Raw genomic sequence first — 15,194 nt, 5'->3', positions numbered from 1 at the left:
CTTCCTTCACACTTAGTCCCCTTGCCGAAAGGCATTTCCTTCTCCTCTCTGCCTAACCACGCTCTACCCCAGTTTTAGGGAAAGCTAGATGTCACCAAGTATCCCTAAAGAAACTGAAAAAAAGTCCCCAATGATTTCACCATTTGTTTGGGCACATTTTATTCCATAACTTATTTCCGTGCGTTGAAACATATTTTTTTAAATTGTTAATTGAGAAGAAGCGGTTCCTATGACCATATGCTTATTTATACTTAGATAAGCAAAAAGGCGCATATAAAAATCATCATAAGCCTGTTAGCCAGTGATTTAACTTCTGGTCACAATGTAGCCTTTAGACACATATTAGTATTTAATACAACAATCCCATTCACTGAGGTTCATTTGAGATATTGTGATCTATCTGGTTTCCACTTTATTTGCTTAGCATTGTTTCAAAAACCATTTTTCATGTCATTAAGGAAGCTTAGTAAAGATAATTTTTTTCAAAAGTAGAAGCACAATATCCCATTGTTTGAGTGAACCGTAATTTTCTTAGTATTTCCAATGTTCACATCAAGGGTTTCTTTTCTCAAGTTTTCTTTACTTAAAATAATGCTGCAATGAATATTTTTGTGCATAAATCTTTGACCTTGTTTCTCAATAGCTTCTTAGGATTATTACAGTACTGCATTTCTGGGACGCCTGGCTGGCTCAGTTGATAGAACATGCAACTCTTCATCTCAGGGTCTTGAAAACCCCATGTTGGGTGTGGAGCCTACTTAAAAATAAAAATAAAAAATCAGGGCACCTGGGTGGCTTAGTCGGTTAAGCATCCAACTCTCGATCTTGGCTCCCAAGTCACGATCTCACAGTTTGTGAGTTTTGAGCCCTGCATCAGGCTCTGTGCTGACAGCACGGAGCCTGCTTGGGGTTCTCTATCTCCCTTTCTCTCTGCCTCTCTTTCTCGCAAATAAATAAATAAACATTTTTAAAAAAATAACAGCTACGTTTCTGGAGTGTTTACTAGGTACCAAGCATTTACCTGCACTGTTAGTGTATTGAATCCATTATAATAATGCTATAAAGTAGATATTCCCATTTCACAGATGACAACGCTGAAGCACAAATCAATTATTTGCTCTGTATGCTCAAAGCCATGATAGTAAGGCCAAAATTTAACCTAGCCAGTATGACTCTGAAAATCATGCTTTCAATCACTAACTTTTTAAAATTCTTCATACAGGGGTGCCTGGGTGGCTCAGTCAGTCAAGCGTCCGACTTCAGCTCAGGTCATGATCTCACGGTTCATGGGTTTGAGCCCGGCGTCGGGCTCTATGCTGACAGTCAGCTCAGAGCCTGGAGCTTGCTTCAGAGTCTGTATCTTCCTCTCTCTGACTCTCCCCTGCTCACGGCGTCTCTCTCTCAGAAAACAAAAAAACAAAACAACAACAAAAACATTAAAAAAAAAACCAAAACTCATCATACATATTGTTGCCAGACTTCCCAGAAAGGTTGTACCAGTTGAACCACCAGCAGTACAGGTACTCATCACTCTCAATCATCCTTCTTTCAAGTAATTACCTGGTATTTGCATTTCTGTGTGCCGGGCTCTGTTTCTTCATGTGGTCTGCCCATTTAACAGTCAAGGTTACCATGGATCACCAGTTAGTCCAGCTGAACTTCCCAGAGGCAGGCAAAGTGGTGCCCTCTCCCCCAGAATCTGGCCATATCCATCCCACTCTGATGTGAGAATGACTTGAACAAATGCAAACACTAAAAAATAATGCTGGTATGCCTGGAGGCCTGTGCATGCAGACCATATGTCAGTTGCATGTTCTGCCCCTGTGATTGCATGAGAAATGCTTTCTTTTTGTTCATGGGCTGGCTATGCATATACACCAGTATAATAAAAAATGTATTCCTACAGGGGTGCCTGGGTGGCTCAGTCGGTTAAGCATCCGACTTTGGCTTAGGTCATGATCTCAAGGCTCATGAGTCTGAGTCCCACCTTGAGCTCTGTGCTGAGAGCTCAGAGCCTGGAGCCTGCTTCAGATTCTGTGTCTTTCTCTCCTTCCCTCTTTTTGCCCCTCCCCTGCTCATGCTCGGTCTCTTTCTCTTTCTCTCTCTCAAAAATAAATAAACTTAAAAAAATTGTATTCTTTTCAGACAATAAAGCTAGGAGTTTGCTATGACTTAAGTATAAGGGTAATACAACAAAGAAAATTCAGTGTGTTCCTTTAAAATACTAATACTATAAAAACTCCACAGTTGGATGATGGGTGGCATTATGGGCAAGAACACTACCCTTTTGGAAGCCTGAGGACATTTCATGGAGCATGTGAAATGTATTTTCCTAACACAGTCTGATGCCAGTTTCTGCCGTGTCGTCCTCTGCCCACTTGCTCAACGGTGTGCTTCTTGGGCTCCTTGTATAATGACAACAGCCAGCACTCAATAATCACCCACTATGGGCTAGACACTTAGCAAGTGTTTTACACATGGTCTGGTTCTAATCTGCACAATAACCATGCAAGACAGACAGAACTTGCTTCAGCCTTGAGATGGAGACGTTGAGGCTCAGGGGTCACAGAGTTAGTGAGAGAGTTGGGAGGAGGCAAGATGGCGGAACAGACTGGAAGTTTTTTTGCGTCTCACGTCCATGCATTACAGCCAGATCAACACTAAACCATCCTGCACACCTAGAAAACTGACCTGAGGATTAACACAACAATCTGCACAACCTGAACCACAGAACTCAGCAGGTATGCAGGGCAGAGAGGTGAACTTGGGGGAAGAGAAGCTGCGGACGGCAGGGAGCTGTTTTTGCTTGCAGAGAGAGGACAGAGGCTGGGGGAGTATACGGGGAAAAGCATCCCCTGCCAAAGTGAGAGAGTTGGAATTTGCAAACTCAAGCCTATGCCCTTCTCATGGTGGGCTAGTGTGACAGGCCACTTCACCCTACACGGCTATCCCTTCTCCCTTACAGTTTGCTGGGCTGTATCCAGTGGAGATTTCTGATGGATCAGAGGAATTGGAAGAGAAAATGCATTTGCACCATTGTCTTTGGAAATCTAAACACCTAGTGGAGATGAGGAAGAGTTACTGAAACACACCTCCCCAGATTAACGAGGTATCTAAATCCATTCTTGGCTTGAACTATTGTCCTTCATAAATTAGTAACACAGGCTTACGTGACTGTTCTTACAGTCCATGGATGTGCCCCATCACCTATTTTTCTCAACTTCTCATACAAGTTATAAGAGCCTGGAGGCCCTACACCACCCTAGGCAGGGACTGCAGTAAAATATTCTCCCTCTTTCCTCCACATAGTGAGAGGGGCCTGGAAGCAAAATGATCTTATGTGGGCCTAGGTGTGGACAGTGTCAGGGGCTGCTGGTACCAAGCCCTGAGGGAAGGGCGGGACCTCAGGTGGGACAAGGAGACTTGGAAAAAGTAGCAGGAACACAGTGGGCATCTCCCGTGTAGGGAGAGGAGGCGGCCTTAGGTGGGTGGTGGGAAGGGCAAAGGCTGAAATAGCCTCCGTTCTGGGAGGTATGCTGGGGTTTAGTCGAATCCTGTGCATACAGCTCTTTCCTTTAAACACTTCGATGTATTTTTGGTGACAATATGGATGTGGCTTTCTCTGCCATCAGACTGAGGGCTCCAGGACAGGATCACAGCCTGTTCTCCTTGGTACTCACAGAACCCAACCCAGAACCTAGCATTTAGGAAATACTGGGATGAGGACTATGAGTAAGTCACAATTTATAAGCTGCTATATATGCCTCTTTGTTACTCACTGACTTCAATTCTTCATTAAATATCCCTGAGCTTCTGGTCAAGTCTCTCTTTCTTTTTAAATATGCTTCATGCCCAGCGCAAAGCCCAACATGGGGCTTGAACACTCTGAGATCAAGACCTGAGCTGAGATCAAGAGTCAGACGTCCTACGGGCTGAGCCCCCCAGGTGACCCTAGTCAAGTCTTTTTAAGTGTTGCATCTGGTCTCAGATGTCTTGGAGAAATTAGGGAAGAAAAATAAAGTATCTATGCTGAATTGTCAAAGGGGAAAACAGGGACACCTCTCATCTACCTGCCTTTCTCCTTGGCTGACAGAAATGATCAGAAGTCCCCATGGGGAAGGGAGATTTCAGGGAGAAGAGCTGGGGTGCTGAGGACCACCTCTTCAGGCATTCTCCGTTTCTAGTCTTGGCCATCTAACTTTGATTTGATGGAGGAAAGCAGCAGGTCTCTCACTGGCACCGTGCCTGTATTTTAGATCTACTAGTTTAGGTGTGAGTTCTAGCAGTGGGTAGCGGCGGCACTTGTATGGAACATGCAGTAAAATAATCTGATCTGAACTGGAGCCTGCATCTGACGTTTCTTGTGGTTTTGGCTGTCTGGCAGGATTAGTGAAAACTGCAAAAACCTAGAACCAAAAAAACCCGGCCTTTGTTGTGTGCGCCTTCTATATTTTGCATTTTTCTACTAATAGCTACCTACTTAAGATACTCTGCTAGTTATATAATTTATATTATCACCAATCCTCATAACTCTGCAAGGTAAAATATTACTAAACCTACCCTTAGAGATGAAGCAACCAATGCAAAAAGTTTCTAATTTTCCTAAGCTGGAGGCCCCAGAGATTACAAATTTGTAACAGCCTAAACTGGCATCACAGCCCCTTGTTATTTCCACAGTGTCAGATGGTTTTTGTTAAGAGTGATAGATACACTGTCATCTCTAAGCTAATTTTCAGACTTCTTGCTCTGCAAAATTGTTGAAAAAATGTTTAATGTTTATTTTTGAGAGACAGACAGTGCATGAGCAGGGGAGGGGCAGAGAGAGAGGGAGACACAGACTCTGAAGCAGACTCCAGGCTCTGAGCTAAGAACTGTGACATCATGGCCTGAGCCCAAGTTGGTTGCTTACCACCTGAGCCACCCAGGTGCCCCCTGCAAAAATTATTTTTTTAAGGGTTAGTGATTACTTGTAGGTTCTTTTTCTTTCTTTTTAAAATTGACTCCTGTGCATGTCAATCAAAACTGTTGGTTGCATACAAAAAAAGTTTTTAGAATGGGCACTGGAAAGAAGCAATATTAAAGTAAGTGTGTGGGGGGGACCCCAAAACCAAAAAAATTACATTGTAACCAAGAATTACATTTCAAGTTCTAGTCCTCTGTGCCCACAGTCTTCTAGGAATTAGTATGCAGAACTTCCTCTTCCTAAAGTGTCCCCTCCTTGCCTCCTTAGCATCCAGGTTGGTGGAAATCCGGGATCTTGCCTGAGGCCACCCCCACAGTCCTCATCTCAAATAAAAAGGTCCTTTTCATATTTTGATAACATTCACAGTACCGGTGTGACTGCTCCTTTGATGGATCACTTAATAGGAGTCTGCCTTGCATTTTTATTTAAATGTGTCCTGAGCTTTTGCCTCCCCCAGTTTTGCTATAGAAGGCACAAGGGCAAAGGGCCACGCTTCTTTTTTTGTTTTTGGTGCAAGGTGGTGCTATGTACATAGAAGTTGCTCAATAATATTTAATTAGTGATTAAATAGGTGAAAAATAAGTGAGTTTGGAATAATTCAGGGAGTAGGTTGATTGCGTTGGTATAAATAACAACTGACAATTTAAAAAATTTTAATTTTATTTTTTTGAGTTTATTTATTTATTTTGAGAGAGAGAGAGAGCAAGCACAAGCAGGGGAGGGGCAGAGAGAGAGAGGGAGAAAGAGAATCCCAAGCAGGCTCCACGCTGTCAGCCCAGAGCCTGACCAGGCTCCATCTCACAAACCAGGCCTCGAGATCATGACCTCAGCTGAAACTGGGGCTCAACCAACTGAGCTACTCAGGAACCCCAACAACAGACGTTGTTAAAGGTACTTTAAGATTTATTAAAATGCTTCATGAGTAGTCTCATTTGTATCTCAGAATAGCCTGCTGAGAATATTGGGTTGGAGAGGTTAAGAGACTTGCTCCTGAAACTCAGATATCCTCTTCCTCCAAATTTTGTACTATTTTCATTACAGTTGACTTTTAAGTACAAATAGATTAAATCTGGAGATGCACTCCCCCATCATACGTCCTCACCAGCAGAGGGCGCAGGACCATGTATGGGTCTTAGAATCAGACCAGTTTGTACACTGGCCCAGTGTAAGAGCTGGGTGTCATTGGGCAAATTACTTAATTTTACTGAGCCGCATCTGTAAATATTGATAACCACACACCACCACCCCTTCCTTGCAGAGGGCAAAGGATTAGAAGTATTCTGTGGCTGGCACACAGTAGGTGAGCAGTAAACCTTCTCTCTCATGATCCCTATAAGAGGATTGAGCACCGGAACAGTGTGTTGGTTAAATAAAATATTGATTCTTGTTTGATGCCTTAATAAGTATTTGAAATTAGTTTGGATGTTTGACACTTAAAATAGGCAAAGAGTTATGTCAAATGGACAAAGAAATGAATATTAATGAAAAAATTGATGTTGCTGGCAAGAGTGTGAGGAAGCAGACTGGGGCAGCCTTTCTGGACTGGACGCCTTAAAAGCATGATACACCATTTGCTTCTGTATTTACTTAGCCTAAGAAAATATTGGATGGTAGCAAGACTTAGAAAAACAAAGGAAGGCATCACCACACTCTTTATAAAAGCAAAACTGGAAACAACCTAAATGTTCAATGTAGGGTACAGGTTTATTTTTATCATTTTTTGAACATCTTATTTATTTAAGTAATCTCTACATTCAACATGGGGCTTGAACTCACAACCCAAGGATCAACAGTCAGATGCTCTTCTGACTGAGCCAGGTGCCCCTAGGGTATAGGTCTAAAAACTATAATCTCTTCATTAAATTGAACACTATTAGTCATTAAAATCATTCTGTAGAAGAATATTCTAAATGAAAAGATGACTGCAACACAGCAAGCAAAAATCCTAAGATATGAATTGTGTGCTTTCACTTGTTTAAAAATATAGGACAGAAATAAAAAGTTTAAGTTAACCCTGTAGCAGATGAAATCATTAGTGGTTCTTTTTAATTAAAACTTCTCTTCACTGGGGCACCTGGGTGGCTCAGTTGGTTAAGCCTTGCCTCTTGATTTCAGCTCATGCCCAGAGTGGGGCTCTGTGCTGAGAGCTTGGAGCCTGCTTGAGATTTTCTTTCCCTCCCTCCCTCTCTCACTCACTCTGCCCTCCCGCACATGTGCTGTCTCCCTCTCAAAATAAATAAACTTTAAAAAAATCCAAATTTCTTTACTTACTTTATTCTCTAAATGTTGTGCAATTAACATTTATCACTTTTGTGATAAGAAATAGTTCATGGGGTGTCTTTAATTTACTGCTGCTTCCTGGCACAACCAGGCCAGTGGTCATGCAAATTAAGTTAATGGTAATAAAGCCTCTTGGAAGTTTCAAGGTAGTTAAACAAAATAATTAATGAAATTTCACAGAGCTGGTCACCAAGCTTTGACTTAGCTGCTGTAAGGATGGATCCCACTCTCCACTGTTTCAAAGGCCTAAAAACGGCATAAAATAAAATATGAGCAATTTTTTTCATGCAAAGGGCCACATGCCTGTTTGTCCTAAACAAATGTAACCTGAAACTCACCCATATCTCATATACTCCAAGTTGGCTGCCCATCTCTATACAGGGTGTATTTGCTCTACATTACTCAATTTACTTTCCTGAACTTGAAGTGGAGTGGAATTTCAATGTACAGTTACCCATTAGTACCAGGGCTAAATTTAAACCTTTAATTAAATTAATCCCCTTGATCTTAAACGCATTGCCTCTTCCTCAGAAAAGTGTAGAGAGGTGTCTTAGACATCGCAGAGCTTAATAAAGTGTGACAATTGTTTCTTACTGCATAGGAAACCGGTACACATTTTCAGACGGTTCCTGGTGGCTTCTGCCCCGCCCCCCAGCCAGCACTGGCATTTGTTAGGGCCGGGTCCAAGGTGCAGCATTCTGTGACTCCTCCCAGGTCAGGACTTGCTGTCTGGAACAGTCATTGAATCCTTGGGCAGGAACCCATCTTAAAAGAAGACATGGTAGGTGCCAAAGGGATGTTTATGAAATAAATGAAAGTGTGCGTATTGTTCCAGTTTACATGGGATAAAAAGAGATCATTTTCCACAACATTTGCAGGGTGACTAGGGAAAGGGGGCGTGAAGCCATTTTAGCTTATCTCGGTCTTCACAGAGTAAAAATTGATGTTGGCTTTTGCTAAGAAAGAGATGAAAAGTGACAGCACCATCAAGTGGGAATGTATACATTAGTCAGCTCATACAGATGTTCACATGCGTCTGGGCTCCTATGCACCAAGGGGTGTGCAATTATCTCAGTGGCTTGCGAATGAATGAGACACAACCTCAGTGGTTAAGTGACAGCTTTAAGGTGGGACTGTCCACGTAAGGGGTCGTGAAGGGTCGTGAACCTACCCGTATAATTATTTAAAAAGACCTACTTCTCAGGGCCCAATCCAGCACGGGGTCCAGCTAACAAGCTCGTGGGCCAAATTTCGGCTTCCCTCCAAGTAACTGCCCTGCAAACCCACAACTCTCCCGGGCCCACATCCTCAAGCCGGGATTCCTGGGTTCTGCTTGCACCCCCGGATTCCCGATCCCCAGTGCAGGCGCGGCGGCAAAACGTGCTCGCCTCCCTTGGCTGGCTCCCGCGCGCCCCGGGAGCCACCAACTCCCCGCGGGAAGCTCCGACTACCTGGACCTGCCGCAGAGAACCCCCGCCCCGCCACCCCCTCGGCTTTCCCTTCCTCCTCCTCTTCCTCCTTGTCGGGCCCCTCGCCTCCCGCCGCCTGCCTCCGCGGCCGCCGCCTGCGGCTTTGTTTTCCTCCCAGGTTTCATTCCCCACACGTGATACTGTGTTATTGCAAAGAGCGCTTCGGAGCGCGAGCGCAGGGCGCGCGCACCTATAAATACAGGCGCCGGGTCTAGGAAGCCGAAGACCGCAGGGGCGGGGAGGGCTTGGGACCTGGCGATCGGCGGCCGGCCGGCCGGCCAGCGAGCTAGCCACCCGGCGACCGACCGAGCGAGCTAACCAGCCGCGCGCGTGGGCCCGGGCGGCGGCGTCCCCGGCCGCAGCACTAAGGGGCGATCATGGCCCGCCCGCGGGGGGGCCGGGCCGCCGCGCACGCCGCCCGCGCCCCGCGCCCTGCCCAGCCCGGGTCACCGGCGCTCGCGCTCGCCGCTTAGCACTCGGGCGCCGATCGCTTCTCCGGGCATCGCGGAAATATCGCCGCAGACGGACACAATGGCGGCGACTGCCGCCACCACGGCCGCCACCGCCGTCACGGCCGCCTGCAGCAGCAGCACCCGCACCGACGCCGCGGGCACCGGCAGATTGCAGCAGCCGCCGCAGCCGCCCCAGCCCGCGGCCGCCGCGCCAGCCCAGCCGCCGCCGCCCGAGCCCCCCAGGAAGCCGCGCATGGACCCACGGCGCCGCCAGGCTGCTCTTTCCTTCCTCACCAACATCTCGCTAGACGGACGGCCGCCGCTGCAAGACGAGGAGTGGGCCGGCGGCGAGGAGAGCGGCGCGGCCAAGCCCGGCGCCGGCAGCGCCTGCGGCGCGAGGACTCGGCTCAGCCTGCTCGCCGCCGCCGAGCGAGGCGGCTGCAACGCGCTAGCTGCGGCGGGTACGGCGGCGGTAGCAGCTGGATGGGGCCCCTGCCTCCCGCAGCTTTCGCCGCTGCCGCCCCTGGCCCCCGGCGGCCACGCTCCGGGGTCCGGCCCCGGGACGGCCCGGGGCTTCGTGAGCTCCGTGGGCGCGGGCCGGGCGTCGGGGGAGCAGCTACAGCTGTCCCGGCCGGCGCCCCTCGCCTCCTGCGCCCCGCCGCAGCTGCCCGACGGGCCGGGGGACGGCGGGCAGGAGGAGTTGGAGGAGGACGATGCCTTTTCCAGCGTGCAGGTGCCGGCGGCCGCCTTCTTGGTCTCCGGGACCCCCGGGAGTGGGAGCGGCAGTCGCGGTCGCCTCAACTCGTTCACTCAGGGAATCCTGCCCATCGCCTTCTCCAGGCAGTCCTCACAGAACTACTGCTCCCTGGAGCAGCCGGGCCAGGGGGCCAGCACCAGCGCCTTGGAGCAGCTGCAGAGGTCCCGGTGAGTATCCAGGACACGACGCGCGCCTAGCCCCCGCGTCCCTGAGAGCCAGCCGGCTCTTGGCCGAGGGACACAAATCGCTTCCGCCTTCACGCGCACCCCAAGTTTCTGGCCCAAATTCCAAACCACGAGGGCACGTAAAGAGGGAGAGCTCGCAGGGAGTGTGTGTTCACAGGTGTGTGCATGAGCCCGGCACTCGCAGAGCAGAAGCGTCACGCTCAAGCTGTGAGTCCGGAGTTGGGAATTGCGGGAGCCCATTAAAAAGCCGCACCCAAACCTCCCATTGCAAGGAGGAGATCATGAACTTCCAGAAACCGAGGCCTGACCCAGAGGCGCACTCTCCCCCCGCCAGTCAAGACTTGGCTGGGCGCAAAGGTTCGGCCGGTGGCTGAGTGGCGCGTGTGAGCCTGAACTTCTTGCAGACACGCGGTGAATCCCTCTGAGAAAAGTTCAGCCTATGCTCATAGTAGTCCGGTGTCCCGGGAAACATTGGCGTTTTCCTTTTGCTTTCCTAAGAAATGGAAAATCCTTACATTTCCTTGCAATGGGCCTTGGAGGTTGGGGACAGGGAGGAAATAGGGCTTGATGATTTTTTTCCGTTGCAAAATGAATTTGCTAGAGTTAGTTAAAAGCTTGTTTATATTTGCCAGCTCTGTCATCTGCAGGTTTTAGGCATCTTAGCAAAAACATTAAATGTTGGACATTTGCTTTTTGTGAAGGAAATAGCTGGGGTTTATCACCATATGTTCAAAGGACAGGTGGGAGTTAGGTCTGTGTCAGCACTAAGTCCGGAGTTTGGAAAAGAATCTAAGTGGGGAGCAGTGGAGACATGCAGGCCTGCTTCCTTCCTGGGAGGGAGTATCCTCCCTTGTTAGTTTAATAAGGCCTCCTATGAAGTTAGTTACAGCTTGGGCTCTACATTGGGTCAGTTATTTTAACCTCCTGGGGCCTCAATTTTCCCCTTCCTAAATGGAAACATTTTGCAGGCCTCAAGATGAGAAGGGAAAACATTTTCTGTTAGCCTCTCTCCTGTACTGCTCTTTGGAAAACTCGGGCTTTTGCTGGCCTAAGTAAGAAGGTGGCCTGTTGGAAAACTTAATTTCCTCCCCCAACGGGCAAGTGGAGAAAAACCAGGCAGTCTCATCCAGAAATTTGCTTTGAGACTCCGTCTTCCCAAATGGGTGAAATCATGACCGTGCCTGGTATGTAGCCTCACGTTGTGAGTGAACAGGGACTGCGCCAGGGGCGTGGAACAGAGAAGCAGCCTTGTGATTGCACGGATGAATTAGCGATGCTGGGCACAGGTGACAGTCTGGCCCTGACATTTCTTGTCAGAGCATGCATCTCCCCAGTAGCGGGCCAGTGCACAGGAGGGGAATCCCTTCCTTGCTGGGCGATTGGTGCATACTCAGCAGTTTCTGGGCAGTTTGGTGTTACCGCTTGACATCACACTCTGGCTCATAATGACTCTATAGTTTAAGCATAAGCCCAGCCGGGCCTGAGGGTCATGACAGGAATTGTAATAAACATACATGTTATTCTAAGCCAGCGTGCAAGGCTGGCCTGTGTCTCATGGTGGACAGATGTGTTCCGGTGCTAAAAGCGGCTGGAGATCAGATTACCTCACACTTTGTCTCCACGAATCTCATTTCAGGGGATATGGAGGATCTTCTATGTTAGTATTTCTTTTTGTTTAAGATTTTATTTTTAAGTAATCTGTACACTCAACATGGGGCTCAGACATAGAACCCCGAGATCAGGAGTTGATGCGAGGCTCCACCAACTGAGCCAGCCAGGCACCCCTGTGTTAGTGTTTCTGATCCAAAGAAGAGCCAGAATTTAATTTCCAGTCCCATAAATATGAGCCCCTTGGATGTTTTATTGATCCCCTTACTCCCCGGCGCACGCATTAAGATGAGTCAGTCAGTATAAGATGCTTCCTGATAGTCCCATTCATCTTACTACTTAGGAATTATCCATATCTGGCAACCTGATAGAGGCCTTTTTTTTTAAAAATACAGCTGTCAACAGTAACAGCATAAAATGTAATATACGGAGAGGAGGTAAATGGGTAAAACAGGGATTTAAGAATGATCTTAAAGAGCCTAGCTTGGCTATAGCTGGTGCAGTGGTCATGAACTTGAAATATTCTAGGACGCTTTGTTTCTTACACCACCCTGCTTTTGAGAATTTTGTCAGAAGCATGCTTTTTTTATGATCACTAAAGAGTACTTTCACCTGCCTAGAGAATGTGATATAGAGTGCAAACTTGTTTGAATAGGGCCTGAGGCCAATTTACAAGAATGCTATTGGCTTTCTCTGGTGTGCCTCCCTTTAAGAAACCTTGCTAGCCAGGGTAGTTCTGTATACTACTTCCTGGATGTTCTCTTGGGACATTTCCTGGATATCCTTTTCAAATCAAATTATACTTGCCTTGGATGTGTCTCTTACTATTTAAGGAATTCCATAGAACCTTGCTACTCAAAAGTTTGGACTCTGGGACCTGCAGCTTTACCAGAGCTCCTAGAAATAAAAACTCTAGGGGCGCCTGGGTGGCCCAGTCGGTTGAGCTTCATGATCTCCGAGCTCAGGTCATGATCTCCTGATTCCTGAGTTTGAACCCTGCATTGGGCTTGCTGCTGTCATTGCAGAGCCCGCTTCTGATCTTCGGTACCTTGCCCCACCCTACCCCACCCCTTCCCCGATTCTGAGCACTCTCAAAAATAAATGAATCATTCAAAAAGAAATGAAAACTCTCAGTTCCCACTCCAGATTACAAGATCCCCAGATGATTCATATACATATGAAAGTCTGGAAAGCATCGCCATAGTTAATCTGAAATATGCCGTTTAAAATGAACTTGAGATGTATTGGGTTTGTTAGGAATTTATAAAAATCAGAATTCTCAGTCTGAAATCGTGAAACACTTTCTTTTTTGTTCTTTCCATCTGGACACTTACAAAACTAATCACCATAATTGCTTGGACTTCCAAACTTTGAACTACGACTCGTGAAAATTCCTCTGCCCAGGCCCCATTTCTGTGCTCCAGGTTGAAGCTTCACAGCCACCCCATGTGTGGATTGTTTCACAAGACCCAGTTTGGCCCAGATACGAACCCAGATTTTTGACATCCAAGCCTGGCATCTTTTCCTCTGCCACTCAACTGTATCATTATGCCTTGCATGTGGTATGCCCAAGAATTTTGGAGCTATTGAGTGTAAACGTTTGTCTGGGATACAGCAGACCAGTCATACTGGTGTGATTCTGTATTCTTTAGTTCCCCCCTCCCCCCCTCCCCTTCCCCAGCCATTTAACCTTTGTTTGGGCCCCCAGCTTCTGCTCACATCCCCATTGGAGCACCTGGGAAACCCAGTCCTGTAGGCCTGGGCATCTTCCCAGCCAGGTAGGCGGGGCTCCTGCCCTGGGAAGCCACCATACTGACTGGGGTTTGCTCTCTGGCTAGGTGTCAGAGATGAGGAGCTAAACAGATGCCTTCTAGCTTGACACCCCGTCGTGCACTCTCCTTAGGCAGTGCCAGCCTCACGGGGAAGGTGTTAGTAGGTGAAAAGGAGTGTAAATTTATAAGGTGTGTTTTAAGGCTTACTTCCACTTTATTTTATTTATTTATTTTTTTACAAATAGTTTATTGTCAAATTAGTTTCCACATAACACTCGGTGCTCATCCCCACAAGTGCCCTCCTCCATGCACATCCCCTCTCCCCCCCCCCACGTCCATCAGTCCTCAGTTTTTGTCAGCATTCAAGAGTCTCTCATGGTTTGCCTCTCTCCCTTTCCCCCACCATTTCTCCCCTTCTTCTCCCCCTTGTTCCTCAGTTAAGTTCCTCCTAATCCTCCTATACGTGCAAACATATGATATTTATCCTTCTCTGCCTGACTTATTTTGCTCAGCATAACACCCTCAGGGTCCATCCACGTTGCTACACATGGCCAGATTTCATTGTTTCTCATTGCCATGTAGTATTCCATGGTGTAGATAAATCATATCTTGATCCCTTCGTCCGTTGATGGACACTGAGGCTCTTTCCATGTTTTAGCTATTGTGGAGAGTGCTGCTATGAACATTGGGGTACATGTGCTCCTATGCCTCAGCATTTCTGTATCCCTTGGGTAAATTCCTAGCAGTGCTATTGCTGGGGCTTACTTCCACTTTAAAAACTTCATCTCCAGCAACAGCTGGCGGCAGTCCTGGGTTACTCCACTTCTTGAGCTTCTGAATGGCAGGCAGCTGCCCAGAAGTAGAGTCGAGCCCAGGTGAACCAATGTGTGTCATCAGACCTCACTGAGGACCCTGCAAGGTGACCAGGGAATTAATTTTAAAAAGCATGAGGGTTTTGTTTCTTAGAGCATCTGCGTTAGCATTGTGCCTTATGGATGGAGAGTTAGTTCTTACATGGAAAGAGGGCACATGGTGCAAAAGAATTCCCACGTCTTGGGTTCAAATTCTAATGCCACTGCATGACCTTGGGCAAATTAATCAGCCTTTCTGGTTCTCTTTCCTCTAGAGAGCCTTGGCCGGTGTCTTGGGCTTTTTCAAGTGTGAATTGGGCTTATATAATTGAGGGCTGAGGCTGACTGCGTGGGCATGCCCCAAATGCTTTATATCTGGGCTTCTTAAATGTAAATATCTTTAGAATTCCCTAGGACCCTGGAAAAAGCAAAGATTTTGATCTTGCAGGTCTGGGAGAGCCTCAATCCTGCATTGGAGTAGCTGTGTGGGATGCAAATGAGTAGCTTTTTAAGAGGGAGGGCCTGGCTGGGTACGAATTGTAAGATTGAGGGAAGCCAGGGGCGCCTGGGTGGCTTAGTCGTTTAAGCGTCCGACTGTCGCTTAGGTCATGATCTCGTGGTTGTGGTTCGTGGGTTTGAGTCCCGCGTCGGGCTCTGTGCTGACTGCCAGCTAGGAGCCTGGAGCCTGTTTCAGTCTGTGACTCCCTCTCTCTCTGGCCCTCCCCTGCTCACGCTGTCTCTCTCTCTCTCTCCTAGAAATAAATAAAACATTAAAAAAAAAAAAAAAGATTGAGGGAAGCCAGGTCTCGGAGATGTTAAGTAACAGTGCTCAAGGTCACCAGCCCATTGGGGCAGAG

General features: G+C 47.4%; 1 protein-coding gene across 2 annotated transcripts in view; it reads left to right on the top strand.

Moving 5' to 3' along the window:
* The first annotated feature begins 3,090 nt into the window (after positions 1-3,090).
* The window catches only part of CABLES1 (Cdk5 and Abl enzyme substrate 1), a 120,060-nt gene continuing 107,956 nt past the window's right edge, over positions 3,091-15,194 (top strand). Inside the window, exon 1 of one of the 2 annotated variants that reach the window (XM_039217776.1) lies at positions 3,091-3,109. Coding sequence is in view for 1 of the 2 variants with exons in the window: in XM_039217771.1 (XP_039073702.1) it covers positions 9,244-10,088 (845 nt within the window). In the remaining variant the exon portion in view is untranslated. Of the gene's footprint in view, positions 3,110-8,910; positions 10,089-15,194 lie in introns of those variants that run through there. The other variant, XM_039217771.1, reaches the window with a different exon arrangement.

The sequence above is a fragment of the Hyaena hyaena genome, unplaced genomic scaffold (genome assembly GCF_003009895.1).
Source record: "Hyaena hyaena isolate Hyena2069 unplaced genomic scaffold, ASM300989v1 scaffold_14, whole genome shotgun sequence".
Taxonomy (NCBI): domain Eukaryota; kingdom Metazoa; phylum Chordata; class Mammalia; order Carnivora; family Hyaenidae; genus Hyaena; species Hyaena hyaena.
This window is presented reverse-complemented; position numbering and strand designations above follow the sequence as displayed.